The sequence below is a fragment of the Lactuca virosa genome, chromosome 5 (genome assembly GCF_052849685.1).
Source record: "Lactuca virosa cultivar CGN04683 chromosome 5, Lactuca_virosa_CGN04683_v6, whole genome shotgun sequence".
Lineage (NCBI taxonomy): Eukaryota > Viridiplantae > Streptophyta > Magnoliopsida > Asterales > Asteraceae > Lactuca > Lactuca virosa.
Window position 1 is genome coordinate 319,028,383 of NC_136430.1, and position 14,246 is coordinate 319,042,628.

The 14,246-nt window shown below is 34.7% G+C and overlaps 2 protein-coding genes across 4 annotated transcripts; one reads left to right on the top strand and one right to left on the bottom strand.

Annotated features, from left to right (window-relative positions):
• The first annotated feature begins 5,036 nt into the window (after positions 1-5,036).
• Positions 5,037-8,348, top strand: ABC4 (UbiA prenyltransferase family protein). 2 transcript variants are annotated; one of them, XM_079051804.1, is made up of 10 exons: positions 5,037-5,166; positions 6,313-6,577; positions 6,661-6,764; positions 6,856-6,927; positions 7,026-7,164; positions 7,325-7,531; positions 7,603-7,641; positions 7,731-7,841; positions 7,915-7,980; positions 8,062-8,348. In XM_079051804.1, exons 1-10 carry the CDS (start codon positions 5,066-5,068, stop codon positions 8,194-8,196), a joined length of 1,239 nt encoding a protein of 412 aa, XP_078907930.1. In that variant the 5' UTR covers positions 5,037-5,065; the 3' UTR covers positions 8,197-8,348. The 2 variants fall into 2 exon arrangements, with proteins under 2 accessions (XP_078907930.1, XP_078907931.1); XM_079051805.1 differs by having other exon boundaries at positions 7,421-7,531.
• Positions 8,349-8,835: 487 nt separating this feature from the next.
• Positions 8,836-11,277, bottom strand: LOC145115840 (dicarboxylate transporter 2.1, chloroplastic-like). 2 transcript variants are annotated; one of them, XM_079052196.1, is made up of 4 exons: positions 10,272-11,277; positions 9,880-10,196; positions 9,344-9,792; positions 8,836-9,220 (listed from the first exon to the last, which is right to left on the bottom strand). In XM_079052196.1, the coding sequence occupies exons 1-4, from the start codon at positions 11,094-11,096 to the stop codon at positions 9,105-9,107; spliced, it is 1,707 nt and encodes a 568-aa protein (XP_078908322.1). In that variant the 5' UTR covers positions 11,097-11,277; the 3' UTR covers positions 8,836-9,104. The 2 variants fall into 2 exon arrangements, with proteins under 2 accessions (XP_078908322.1, XP_078908323.1); XM_079052197.1 differs by having other exon boundaries at positions 9,880-10,193; positions 10,272-11,276.
• Positions 11,278-14,246: the final 2,969 nt, after the last annotated feature.

Below are 14,246 nucleotides of genomic sequence, written 5' to 3' on the forward strand. Positions count from 1 at the left end.
ATTAAATGGTGCTTTTGTCGTCTATCTTGACAAACAAAACTTGCATTTATCCTAAGACTTGTGGTCAAATGACTTCCAATATCCCATCCAACTAGATATTGGGTAATGCATTTCTTATTCGTATGATCAAGAAGACAGTTTCAAAAATACATTTCATCCAAACTATTGGATGTACTCAAATCAACATTGACCTATTGTTACTATACTAGTTTCATAGATTTCATGACTTGCTTTTAAATAGAAAACATATATCTTGAAAGCTTCCAATGTTTTGTGCCAGAGATCTTGAAAGATCAAGGGATTTCCTCATATATCATGTATCACGTCCTTGATAGTTACTTTGATTTATCTTGAAAGCCTTTACTCATTTCAAACATCTTAAGCATCATGTTATCTTAAAAAGTATTTATATCAAACATTTTTGCTATAGACTACGTTTGAATATTTTTACCGCTTTCAAATTATCTCGAACATATATTTGAATTTCTTAAACAATTAAAGCATTTATTAGTGTTTCTTTTTTTAAGATTTTAACCGTACCCAGGATCTTCATCATATTTCAACATATTAAACCATTCACAACTCTTCATCTTAGAATCTATTGACAAAACATTACACCACATATACTAATTTAGTTACAAAGTTATCAAGTATATTTTTAACCAAAACAATAAATATTATTTTGGTCAAAAATCAACTTAATAACTTGTAACCAAATTAGTAAGTGTCGTGTGATGTTCTAAATCAAGATTTTAAGAAAGCAAATTTTAAAATGCTGAAGATGTTAAAAGGTGCCGAAGATCTTGAATGTTGTCAAGATCTTAAGAAAAATAAAGAGAAATATTGATAAATATATTATTGACTTTATATGTAAAAACTATTCGGAATCTCAATTGTGTTTAAGATATAGATAAATGTATTTTTGTTTAAAGGGACAAAAAATAATGTTAAAGTTGTAAATATGTTGAATATACAAAAACGTCGTAAGATGTTTGATATATTGAATACTTGCAACGACATCGGAAATATTTTTAAGATGTATAAAATGCATATAAGTATTAGTATTTTAGAAATACGTGTTTAAAGTTGAAGATAAAGAAATATTAACGTAAATATCAATGCAAGAACAGGAGATATACGAGGAAAGCTTTTAATCTTTTAAAATCTATAGCATAAAACCTTGGAAGGTGACTAATATCACCGTGCCTTTAGAATTCTTATTAAAAATAAAGAGACAAGTTACAAGTCCAAGCTAATCATGAGAAATATGACTAAGAACTAGTGAGTATATATATATATATATATATATATATATATATATATATATATATATATATATATATATATATATATATATAAAAGCAAGTTCAATGAAAAACTACATTTACAAGACGAAACTTGGAGATCTTTTTATCCATATTGAATTTAACACCAAATTTCACATAAATATTGGGTATGGTTTATATAAGAGAAATGTAAAAAAATGATTTTTTTTGTACATGTGCATATGCACATTAAAAAATATGAATATGTATCAAATGTGTATTTTTTTAAAAACTTGTTTTTTTAATATTAAAATCAAAATATAAGAAGTATTTTCGTTGAAATAAAAAAAACAAAATTTTAATATATATATATATATATATATATATATATATATATATATATATATATATATATATATATATATATTATACCAAAAATATTTGTTATATTTCAATTTTAATATTTTAATTTTTTTAAATATATTTTTGATGCATATTCAATCTGTTTGAATATGCATACTTTAAAAAAAATATGCATATACAAATAAAAAAAAGATCTTATTTTTTTAATGATTCTTTTAAATAAGTCATATACAATACACATAGGAAATTTGATGTCAAAATTGATTGTGGATAAAAAGTTTTTTTAGTTTTTTTCCTAAAGTCAGTTATTTGTTAACAAAGTTTTTTTTTCTTTATAAGAAGTTTATATAACTCAAAAGAAAATATCAAAACATATTAGCATCAATATACTCCAAATTATTTTGTCAACTCCAAGATAGTTGGACTACATTAATTTCCGTTTCCTTGCACTAAAGGGTATCATTAGTCATATATTTTCACCCATTTGTAGCTTCTCTTTATCAACTATTGATCTAGCCCACAATTATTTGCCTAGACTAGACCCACAATTGACCTCTAAACATAAAGTGATAGAATCATGCATAAACCGACTTTTAACGGCTAATAATTTATAGTTTGAAGACGACAAAAAAAGCCTTTAAAGTCCTCTCTTGAATCAAAACCAACAAGTCGTATGCTCCTCACCACAACTTTGGCCTGCCTAATATGCACATTTTCCTACCAAATCCAAACAAAATCTTAGCTAGGTTGAATTTTTGACAACTTTGAGATGGAATTTGCTTCCGAATGAACTTTATTGATCACTGACCCAATTTTGATCTACATCTAAATTGTTTATGGTGTCAATATATGAGGTTCACTCCAGCCTTAACTTTAGGAGTTTTGTTTAGCTAATTCAATACTCACATTTTGAACTTTTTCTTATTAAATAGCCTGCACAAAGACAAAGAATCTTACTTCAAAGGATTGTAAGATCCCAAATTTTATTTTGAATAACTAAAATAATTATTAATATTCCTCCAGATCATATAAAAAATTTGACTAATAATGGTGTTGATATAGGAGATATGGATATCAAAACCGAGATAATTTTCATTAAGTGTTACCTTTCTTCGGGCTATTTCTAAAGCCTCGACAATCTGGCTTTCTCTTTTTCTTTACTATCACTACCCGCATTGCAAATATCTTAGGTTGTAGAATTTTAAAAAATAAATTTTGTAATCATAGAGCCTAATGAGTTCATGGTTTCATTTATATACACGTCTATTATTTAAAACGACATGATAAAATTATGTTCTTCAAGTAAATCATGTGCTACACAAAAACCAGTGACACACTCTAGAGAGAAGTTTATTCAGCTCAGTTCCCTTGTCTGTCTGTCTTATCCACGATCTACTTGTGCTCTTAGAATATTCCAAAATCAAAAGAGTAATGTGATATTTTGACTTGGTCTTCACGCCTGGCATCACACTTGACCATGTACTTAAGGCTAAGGGGTTATTTAGAAGTTGTTGATTGAGTCAGACTTAAGTTAGAGACCCACTCAAACCATGTTGTTTGATTATGCGTCTGACTGGCTGTGTTGAATGATCAACATGATCATTTTACCCTTTTAGTCTATTTGCAACTCAACATAAAACTATTCATAAAAAAAGAGAAATGTGCAACATCTTTCACAAATAACAATACAGTAGGTGCTTCATGACACCATTGTAAACTCTTTCATATATACATGCTAAAAACTCTACACAAATAAAAGGTGGATAATTCAAGAAGTAATTTTTCCTGATACTGTCAACCACTTATTAATAAAGCAAATAACATGAACAAACTAATTAATCCAAAAGATTTAATCAAACAAGTCAAAATGAAGTGAAACATAACACACAAATATAGAAGTTTAGGCCGAAAGGAATGAATGGTTATTAATTACACATCACTTATGTGTCCTTTGGTGTCGCCGTGATCACACATCACGTCTATGGATAGAGAATCAACATCGAAGGCAAATAATCTAGACTTTCTCAAACAAAGATTCATCAAATGACGCCCAATTTTGAAACAGTTGATAGCAAACACACGAAATCCATATTGGAGCATACAAAATTTTATTCTAAATATGATGAATAGCAAAGGTGAGGGGGTTGTGCCCCCTTTTAGTGTCCTTTATGTTGCAAAGGGGATGGATTTAACTAAGGCAAAAATGTGTGAGTCATAACCCTTTAGAGCTTATAAGATCAAATATCCACTTGGCATTCTCGTTTGTGAAAACTTGAAAAAGATTAAAGTTCCAAGTGAAGATAATATTTGAATGATCATCGAAATAATTTTTATTTATTATAATTACGGTGGTTGGTAAGTCTCATTTTAATGCTTAATTATTTTTTTTTATCACGATAAGAAAGAGATATAAAAATAAATTTTATAAAAAAATGAATATTTTACAAATTAATAGATTTTTTTAATAAAATTAAAATGAAAGATTAAGAATGAATAATGAATTATAAGATAACAAAATTTTACTTTTATTCACATTTAGTCATTTTTTAATGTATATAATTTACCAAATAACTTATTTTTTATGTTAAAAAATACTCTTATGACCTACATAATTATATTTTTTTAACATAATTTTTTTTGCTAGTATAAATGTATAAAAACTAATTCAATACGAACAAAATCAAAAGTCGGATACTACTGTTGTAATCGGTTTCCTTCATTGGAAACTAAATATGTTTAGGGTGTGGTGACGGTTGCATTGATTAACTCATAATTGTGAATAAGGCGTACACCAAAATATCTTTTAATTAGGCTACACGGTATATGGTTCGGTAGAAAACTAGGCAAAACTGACGTGGCTTCCGCGAACACCACGTCATGACCATGGCAAAGACAACTCCACATATATATCTACGGACCAGAGAGAAATAGTTTTGAATTGGAAATTTCAATATTGGTCCCTGAGAATTCTCTTTTGCTACACCTTTTACCTCAAACTTAAAATAGAAAATATTATATTTACTTTATAAAAATTGTCATTTTAATTTATTCCCTTTCATTTCATCTTTAATACTCTTTATTAATTCAAATAAATCCCTTCTATTTAAGTTAATTATTATTATATTTCAAAAATATAAGTTAATTATTATAATACTCTTTAGTCTTAAATTTATTTGTTTAAATTAATTATTTTTAATATAATTAATTTACAAAAAAAAAATGGCAAGCATATAACCCACACCTTTTAAATTACAAATTTTTGTAGGACAAATTTTATGTGGTCGGCAAATGTGGCACAACTCTGACCAGACTTATGATATGATGGGATTTCTTGCCAAATTCGAAACCACCTGGGCCTATTTAAATTTAGTTCAAAGTATAGGGAGTCTAAGTGTAAAACATCCTTATCCTCTCTCCCTCCACGATAGAGAAAATGTATGTGGTGGGAGTTGCAGCCTGCTAAATATGATGCCCATTTTGTGCAACCAAAGACTATGGGTTCTGGCCTTCATCTCCACAACACCCCCAATTTCACCAGGCATGTTCATCTTTTTGTACTTGTTTTTTTTTCCTTTTCTCTCTTACTACTACTATATATGCAATCTTATGTTTTTTCTTGAAATATTTGCTCCTTGATTCTCATTTCTCGTTTTCGTTTTAAATTGCGTGAAATTTTTGAAAAAGAGTACCTGGTTTTAGACATATAAATACTAGTTTGGCATTTCAATGGTGTTCAGAAAAAAAAAATGCAGAAACTTATAGATATTGTTTGTTTTTTCAGAAATTTCGTGGCAATAGTTTAATTCAGACTGTTTGTTTAAAATTCTGTGCATCCTATTCAAGACATGTGCTAAAAAGCCTAAAATAAAACGCGTTAACATAAACCAAAAAAATTAGGCTGCTGTTGTTCCAAGAAGTTGAACAGGGATATGAAAAAGAATGTCTATGATTGAGATTAAAAGGGCGTTTGGGATTGCTTTTAGAATGACTTTTGACTTTTAACTTTTTCAAAAAATAAAAAGATGTTTGGATAATAGAAAAGTTATTTTTAAAATGACTTTTTGCATAGAGTAAAATGAAAGGTTTCAAAAAATCACAAAAATCTGATTTTTTGTGATTTTACATGTAAAAGTTAAGCTAAAAATCATTTTGTTAATCCAAACATTTTTTAAAGAGTTCCTTTTACAAAAAGTCATTTTATAAAAAAGTCCTTTTAAAAAAGGACTTTTGATGTTTAAAAGCAATCCCAAACACCCCTAAGTAGGATTAATCTTGGGAACAAGGTTTTTGGAATCAGTAATTTAAGATATTCAATATGTTCTGTAAGCTATATGAGAATTAGATTTCCATAGAGAAACCCACTGAAATTGTGTCGCATATGTAATTCTCAATAGATTTTTTTTTTAATGATTATCATTTGAAGGTACCTTGAATTCATCACAGGCATATTCTTTTCTCGGAATGAGATATAATATCTGTAATTTGACAATTATTTGGTTGTTATATAGTTTTTTTTAACATTTGAAAACATTATTATTTTACTGATAATAGTTTCAGATATTTCTTTTATTCACATGCTGAGTAATTTGGCAAGTGGGTCTTAAGCATGGATATCTTAATTAGTTTTTGGTAGTCAATGCAACACTCTTAATTTCGTGACTTCTCTCATTTTCCTTTTCAACAGGATTTACCCCATAGTTTCACTGTCGGGTAACTTAAAAACTTCATCATGGTGTTGCTTTACCACTCGATTATACTTCAATGGGACTCATATAAGACGCTTGAAGATCTATCGAGAAAGAAGAAGTCAACCAACTCCCATCAAAAGTCAAGCAGATGATCCCTCCACCATTTCTGCTCATGCTCATGAAGATGACATACCTAAAGCAACATTAGTATGGAGAGCAATCAAATTACCAATCTATTCCGTTGCACTGGTTCCCTTGACCGTAAGTTGCTGTTGTTCCAAGAAGTTGCATTCTTCGTGCACTCCAACTGCTCGATGAAATGACATGACATCGTTTCTAAATAGGTTGGAACTGCAGCAGCTTATCTTCAGACAGGCTTGTTTAAAGCCAAACAATATGTTCTGCTTTTGGCTTCATCAGTTCTCATAATCACTTGGCTCAATTTAAGGTAACAACAACAACACCTGATTCATGAAAACCTTTTTCTCTTATTGTCTATATATAGCAACTGCATTCATGTTCCTGTATCATCTGGGCAGCAACGATGTATATGATTTTGATACAGGAGCAGATATAAACAAGAAAGAATCTGTTGTTAACATGATCAGCAGGTAAATTACATTAATCTCCCTCTCTCTCTCTCTCTCTCTCTCTCTCTCTCTCTCTACATCTTTCTCTCACTAAATTTTTATGTATCATGCCTATGCAGCCGATCCATGACCCTAACTGCTGCTTTGGTGTTTCTTGGTTTGGGGTGTATGGGGATTCTTTGGGCATCCATGGAAGCTGGAAATGTGAGGTCAATCTTGCTACTTGCTTCTGCCATCACTTGTGGTTACATATATCAGGTACCAATTCAACACCTAAAACTGAAAGTTCCCAAAATGCATTGCTCGATTTGTACCTGAAATTTTTTTCAACTACAAAATTACACAACAATGGAACAATTATGAAACTTGGTTATTTTAATGACATTGTCCCTAAAAGGCTATAACTAATCCCTTACAGTGTCCACCTTTTCGGTTGAGTTACCATGGTTTGGGAGAACCGCTGTGCTTTGCAGCATTCGGTCCTTTTGCAACCACAGCATTTTACTTGTTGCAGGGTGGCGGCATAAGGGCGGAGATGCTACCAATAACCACCACAATTCTATCTGCTTCACTCCTTGTTGGCATTACCACATCTCTTATTCTTTTTTGTAGTCATTTTCACCAGGTATTGTAATTTTTTTTTGTCGCATCATTTTCTTCATCTTTCTCAGTTCCCTGAAGTTTTCTTAAACTCAGATTGCAGGTGATAAGGCAGTAGGAAAGCTCTCTCCACTAGTAAGTAGTTTGTCTTTGTCACTCACTCATGGCCTCATGGGTAGTATTAGTATACTTGCAAAAATAGTCAATGGTTTGACTTTATACAGGTGAGGATTGGCACAGAAACAGGTTCAAATGTGGTGAAAGTGGCAGTGATTTCTCTCTATTCACTTTCGGCTCTTCTTGGCATATGCAAAGCTCTTCCAATTAATTCCATTGTAAGAATTTAAAATGACATTGCTATTTCTTACACTTAATCTTATGAAAACTGAAATGAATTTTGTGGTGTAGTTTCTGTGTGCACTTACAGTACCCATGGGAAGGCTTGTGGTCAGCTTTGTTGAGGATAACCACCAGGTTAGTTAGTTACAAAATCACAGAAAAAGTATTGATAAATTATTGAAGTGGTTTAAAAGATTTATTTATTTTTTATTACAGGATAAAACGAAGATATTTATGGCAAAATATTTCTGTGTTCGATTGCATGCGGTATTTGGAGCTGCTTTAGCTGTTGGAATGGTAGCAGCCAGGATCATAACAAGAAATAATGTACCCCAACCATTAATTTCTTAATTAAAATATTAAAAGTTTAAAACTCTTTCTATAAAGTGTTACCTGAGATATGAGTGAATGTACAACGGCTTTTAACCTCTTATGTTTATAATTATAAGATTGAAGAACCTCCAACAACGACTTAATAAGATAATGCGTAGTATTTTTTTTCATTGCTCGAGGATCTTTTAGACATTTAACTAATAGTTCGATGTTACATGTTAACTATGTATAGAGGTGATTTGAGTATTTTTATAACAATACTATAAATGAAATTTAAATAAAGTAGTGTTTGGTATGAAAGAATCTGAAGAATAAATGGAATGATTCATTTTATTGTAATGAAAAGAAGATGTTTGTCTTGTTTGAAGGCATGGAATGGAGCATTCTTGAAAGAACATGATTTCTTTTGTTTTTTTAGTTTTCAATGCTTACATAGAGGTTGTTTTCGTCATTCCACATGGAACAGAATGAAAATTGCAATATAATTATTTACCAACTTTTAGTAAATTTTAATGCTTAATTAAATTACAAATTTATTTTCTTTATATAACTTACTAAATTTTTATTAAAATCTTATATGCATTTTTATGAGATTTTATCATGCTTAATTTTTATTTTTGTAAGGAAAAAGATCATTAATTATAATTACATCATGTATATGGTAAGAGTTAAAATTATATACATTGTGTTTCTTATAATACAAAAAGTTTGTATCAGAATTTATTCCCTTCTTACATTCCAACCAAATATGACCATAAAATGTAATGACTCGTTTCATTACCTTGTTTATTCTTTTATTTTGTCCATTACATTCATTCGTCACTCCATTCCATTCTTGCGTCATTCCATTCCATCTGACCAACGGAAACAAATACATATATACAAAACAAAAATATCTACTTACATAGTTACATTGAACTTGAGAATCAATAGAGCCCCAAAAACTTCCACCAGAAACCGCCAACAACCCCCCATATCACACCATTAACACACGCCATAACGAACCCAATTCTGAATATATCCGGGAGGTCTACATAACCAGCTGTTGACACAAAAAATAAAAAAAATAAATAAATAAAATTAACAGTTCTAATTCTTTCATGAGAAACAATTGAAATGGAACTGAAACTCCCACACAGTAAGTTTTAGGTAACAAAAAACACACCTCCAAAATAAACGGCAGCCTGGCCGCTACTATAATGCGTTAAAGCGCCAAATAAGTTTGTATTAAAAGCAAGAACAAGTGCTGCCATCACCCCAGGCACCCCGGCTGCCAAGTGCATGGCTAGAAAAGCGGAATATAATGCTCCCACGTGACCCGTTTGACTTGCAAACATGTAGTGAATCAAGAAGTAAGCTGCCTGAAGAACACAAAAAGCTAAAGGCCAACTTAATGAGAAAGATTGCAGAGAATTAGCAACATAATTTGATATCCATGTTACTATTCCAAAGTTGGTCAATTGACTAGCCATGCCCACAAGCACTGCAAACCAAGCCAAAGTGTCCCATGCCGATTTTTCATTTAAGCAGTCTTCCCATTCAAGCACTCCTAACAACAAAAGTATTGATAAACTCAACATTGCTGTTACAACACTTGATATCCCTATTGCATCCCTGTTTAAAATATTGATAAACGGAGAATGTCACTAAGTAGTAATCAAGTTTCACATTTGTCACTAAATAGAAATTTTTAGGGCATACCCAAATACCCATAGAGAGACAGCAAGAAGCATGGTGAAGATCATCACGCATTCATTAGTTGTGACTGGACCCATAAGCTCGAGCTTGGTGGCAGCCATGGCAGGGGCTTCTGGTGTATCTTTGGTTTCCGGAGGGTAAAGTTTGTATAATATATATGGAGTAAGTAGAAGAGAAGAAAAAGCAGGTACACTCGCCGCCGTGAACCAAGAAAGCCATGGGTCTGCGACCACCACCCCGAGTTCCGTCGCTAATTGCAGACATAAGAGATTTTGTGCGGCGGCGGTGAGGAAAAGAGCACTAGAATTACTAGTACACTGCTAGAAAAGACCACCAGATTTCAAATTTAATGCAAATATGATCAGATAAATTCAAGATTTTAGTCATGGAGGAACCTGGAACTGTGACTGAATGAGATAAGAACCAAGCTTCTTCGAAGAGGGGTCATTGGGTTTACTCCCGGCTGACAGAGACAACGACTTGATAATCGGCAAGAAAACGCCACCGGCCCTGGCGGTGGTACTAGGCATCGCCGGAGCAATCAGAGCCTCGCTTAACGTCAATCCGTAAGACAGCCCTAATGTACTCTTCCCTAACCATTTGACGAAATAGGTGGCGATTCTTTCACCTAATCCAGTTTTAACGAACCCACGAGCGAAAAAGAAAGAAATCACAATCAACCAAATCACTTCATTGGTGAAAGCACTGAACGCCGTTGAGAATGTTAAGGTTTTGGTTACGATGGTGGTGGTGAGGCCTAGAAAAGCCCAAGCGCCGACTGGCAATGGCGATAAAACGAGCCCGGCGATGGTGGAGAGGAATATAGAGAAGAGTTGCCATGCTTCAGGCGTGACTTCTTCGGGTTGTGGGATGAAAAAACGTACGATTAAGCCAACTCCTAGTGAGAGTACTAAAGGTACGATCTTTGCGCCTTGTAATTGGAGCTTTGGGGATTCTGTGATCGAATTGTCATCATTCGACGATGATGCTGAAAAGGGTCTGATGGTTTTCGGGAGTGGAGTAAGGATGGATGGATTGGAGGTGGTGAAGAGGAAGAGACGGTGAGGAGTGGAGGTGATTGGTGGTGGTAATGATCGGAGGAGGGGAAGAAAGGTGCGTTTTGCGGTGGGGCAAATGAGGGGCGATGGACGGTATTCGAAGTGTAAGGAGGCTCGTGAAGATGGGGAGACTACAGCGGAGTAAACTGCAGAGCTCCCCATAACCAATTGGAGAAGAAAATGGCGGAAATTTTGAAATTGATTTATAGAATTGAAAAGGCGAGTGTGTGTGATTCACCGGAACTACGAACTGAATCCGCCACATATTCTGTTTGGAGCTACATGACATGAGAGGAGGGTGAATTGCGTAATTTGTGAATGGTCCACCATTTCACCACTGGAAGTAGAAGACGCTCGTGGTTAAATGGGTAAGGAGCATGTGTGGCTGTGCATGGTCACCTTTCAATGTCTTGTATGGTCCGCATGCCAAGATATGTCATCCTTTATCCAACATCATTAAAAGAGTAAACTGCCAATTGAAGAGTACCAAAGAATTAGCGAAAGCCTTGAAAAAATCCAAGAAATCCTTCATCTAGGTGATCAAGCCTGTAAATCCGGCATCCAATGTTCTTTCTAGGCAAAATGAATCACTGAATGTATTCATAATTCAATAGCTAAATAATTTAGATTGATTTTAGTTATCATCATACAACGAATTAGTTATCATCATACAACGAATGAGAAGGCAAACAGACGACAAGTTGCGCCGCTAAGCCCTTTTGTATGGTAAAGTCAATTCTTTTAAAGACTACATCCATAGATCTAGGGGATATAACATTGCTATGCATGATCTGTTGTAGTCTACTAAGAAGCTTCACCGCATCCGGCGCAAGGAAACCAAACGTATCAAATACAAATGGTATGAACGCGTGTTGATTTTCCATGCACGGTTTCTCATGTTTGGAGACCTTGCATGTAGCAGCTTTTAATGCAGTCTGTCCCGCCGCGAAACCCCCGGCCCTCAAGCTTACGAGAGGGGATACTCATGTAAGGTCCACACATGCGTGTTTCCCTCCAACCCATCAAAAAATCAAAACGTCAGCCGGTCTAATGGTTGACCTTCCTTCTGTCGGGTCAGTCAGGAAATTCACAGGAGCCTCTTTCTTGGCGGAAACCCCGACACGCTTACATATGTCGACCAAAACATCCCTAACCATATCGTGCTTGTATTTGAACCCCGGGAGCTCTTTGCAATGAACTGCATGCACGCCGAAAGAGTCCAAACATACCTTGCGGCATACCGGACATATCTCATCGGCTGAGAATATAGGAATCATGAGTCGATATTTGAGGATGGTACGATACTCCACCGGAGACATATGTTGGCCAAGCCTATCTATAGGGATAACTAGAAGAAAATCTTGAGCATGTGGTGCACGTAAACACTGGAAAACTGCTTTCTGCCGAGCCGTCATATTGAAATTCACTTCCATATCTTGGATAATTTTACTAAAAAGGGCACTCGCCAGTGTATTCTGAGATTTAGGGGGGCGGTGTCCTTAGTAGTAAAACTGCTAAGGTCAATGTCCGGAAGTTTGTTACGAAGAGAATCTAAGGCACAAGCATAATCAGAATCCATACCATAAATACCGCTATCTCGTAAGATGTGGTCTTGCAATACCCAAGATTGGGCCCTTGAGGCAACAAAAGCATATGAGGTAGCCTCTACTGCCGAGTATAAACCCTAACCACCAAACCGAATGGGTAGGGAAGCAAGTCGCCACTGTAAGTCGCCAAAGAAGGGGCCACCACAAACCACAATGTCCTCAATCGCCCCGCGTAATCCATTATCGAAGAACAACGCCGCCTCCTCCATGTGAACGGGTTGGCACGTCCTCAGCCCAAAGAAAAGTTTAGCAATACCCATACAAGACCGAAGTAGAAGGAGCTCACTCTGCGGGTCAAAAAATTGGGGAAGAAGGCGCATCAAATTCACAGCGCCTTCAGCTCTCTTTATGGCTAAGTTGCTAATGAAACTAGCATCTCTGCTAACAGCTCCCCCAAGAAGTTTCACCCCCAATGGTGGCCTCCCGATGCCAACTGGGAATAGCCCCTCATGCAGCTTCCTTCCATCACACGAGGGCCAAAAGAGTTCGGTTTTCTTGATATTCAACTGAAGGCCCAGTTTTGGGCCAATAGCCTTAATGATGCCTAAGGCTTTGGCCACCTCCTCGGAATCTCCAATAAGTGTGCCATCATCCAGGTACCATGCATGGAGAAGAAGCTTGCAATTGTCTCTAATATTATGCAAGAGCGGGTGCAACACAAGGGCAAAGAGAAGTGGTCCCAATGGGTATCCTTGTTGAACTCCAGTAGAAGACCAAATATATGTGTCCCCAAGATATAACCTTGCTGCTTGACCATATAGGAATTCTACCCACAAGGATATGAAAGTGCACCTCAATCTGACCTCATGAAGTAATGCGGATCTGTCAACAAGGTTAAGTATTTGGAGAAATCCACATTAAGCATGGAAAGAGACCCGTCATTGTGGCGTTTACTCAACACCATGTTGGCGCTATGTAATACGGCTTCAGCGCCACCCGACACCCCGACCCCGAACTAAAAATCATTGAGATACTTGATCATTTCTTTACCAACACCTTTCATAGCCAGCTTGGAAACCAAACGTCTCCATATAGTTCCTACTGCAATAGGACGTATTCCCTTGTCAGGTTTTAGAAGCGGTGTAAGAGGAGCAGAGGCAACAAATTCCGCCAAACTCGAAGGGCATCTCCCCCTAGCCATAAATTAATCATACATGTGATAGCACATAGGAGGTCTTTGGCAATTGTTGAACCTTCTCCACAAAGAGCATCTAAAATGTGTTGAGCTCTCAACCCATCTCTCCCACACGAGGTTCCTTTAGGGAATGATTTAATGCCCCCAAAGACATTGTCAATATCAACCACAAGGGGAGGTACTGAACATATGGTACTCGGCATGGATGGTGGTGGCTTGTGTGGATGCTTAGACACAATGAATCTCTATTCCTCTGTTGGATTTGGGTTTAATTTCAAGAATCCAAAAATAAAATCTAAAATTTTTAATAAATTGTTGCAGGTATAGATTTAGGAAAATCCGTTTGTAGGTTTAAATAATTAAATTATTGTTATTCATTATAAGTTCAGATTTATTATACTAGATCAAAAAAGTTGCTAAATTTGTATCATTGGTTCTTGATTGACATTTCTAACAACATTATTTTTGCAATTACCATGGACATATGCAATCTCAATATATGATAATATGAATGTATTAACTATTATCATTATCAAACCACTTAGGTGTGGTGATTTGGTAAGGTAAATG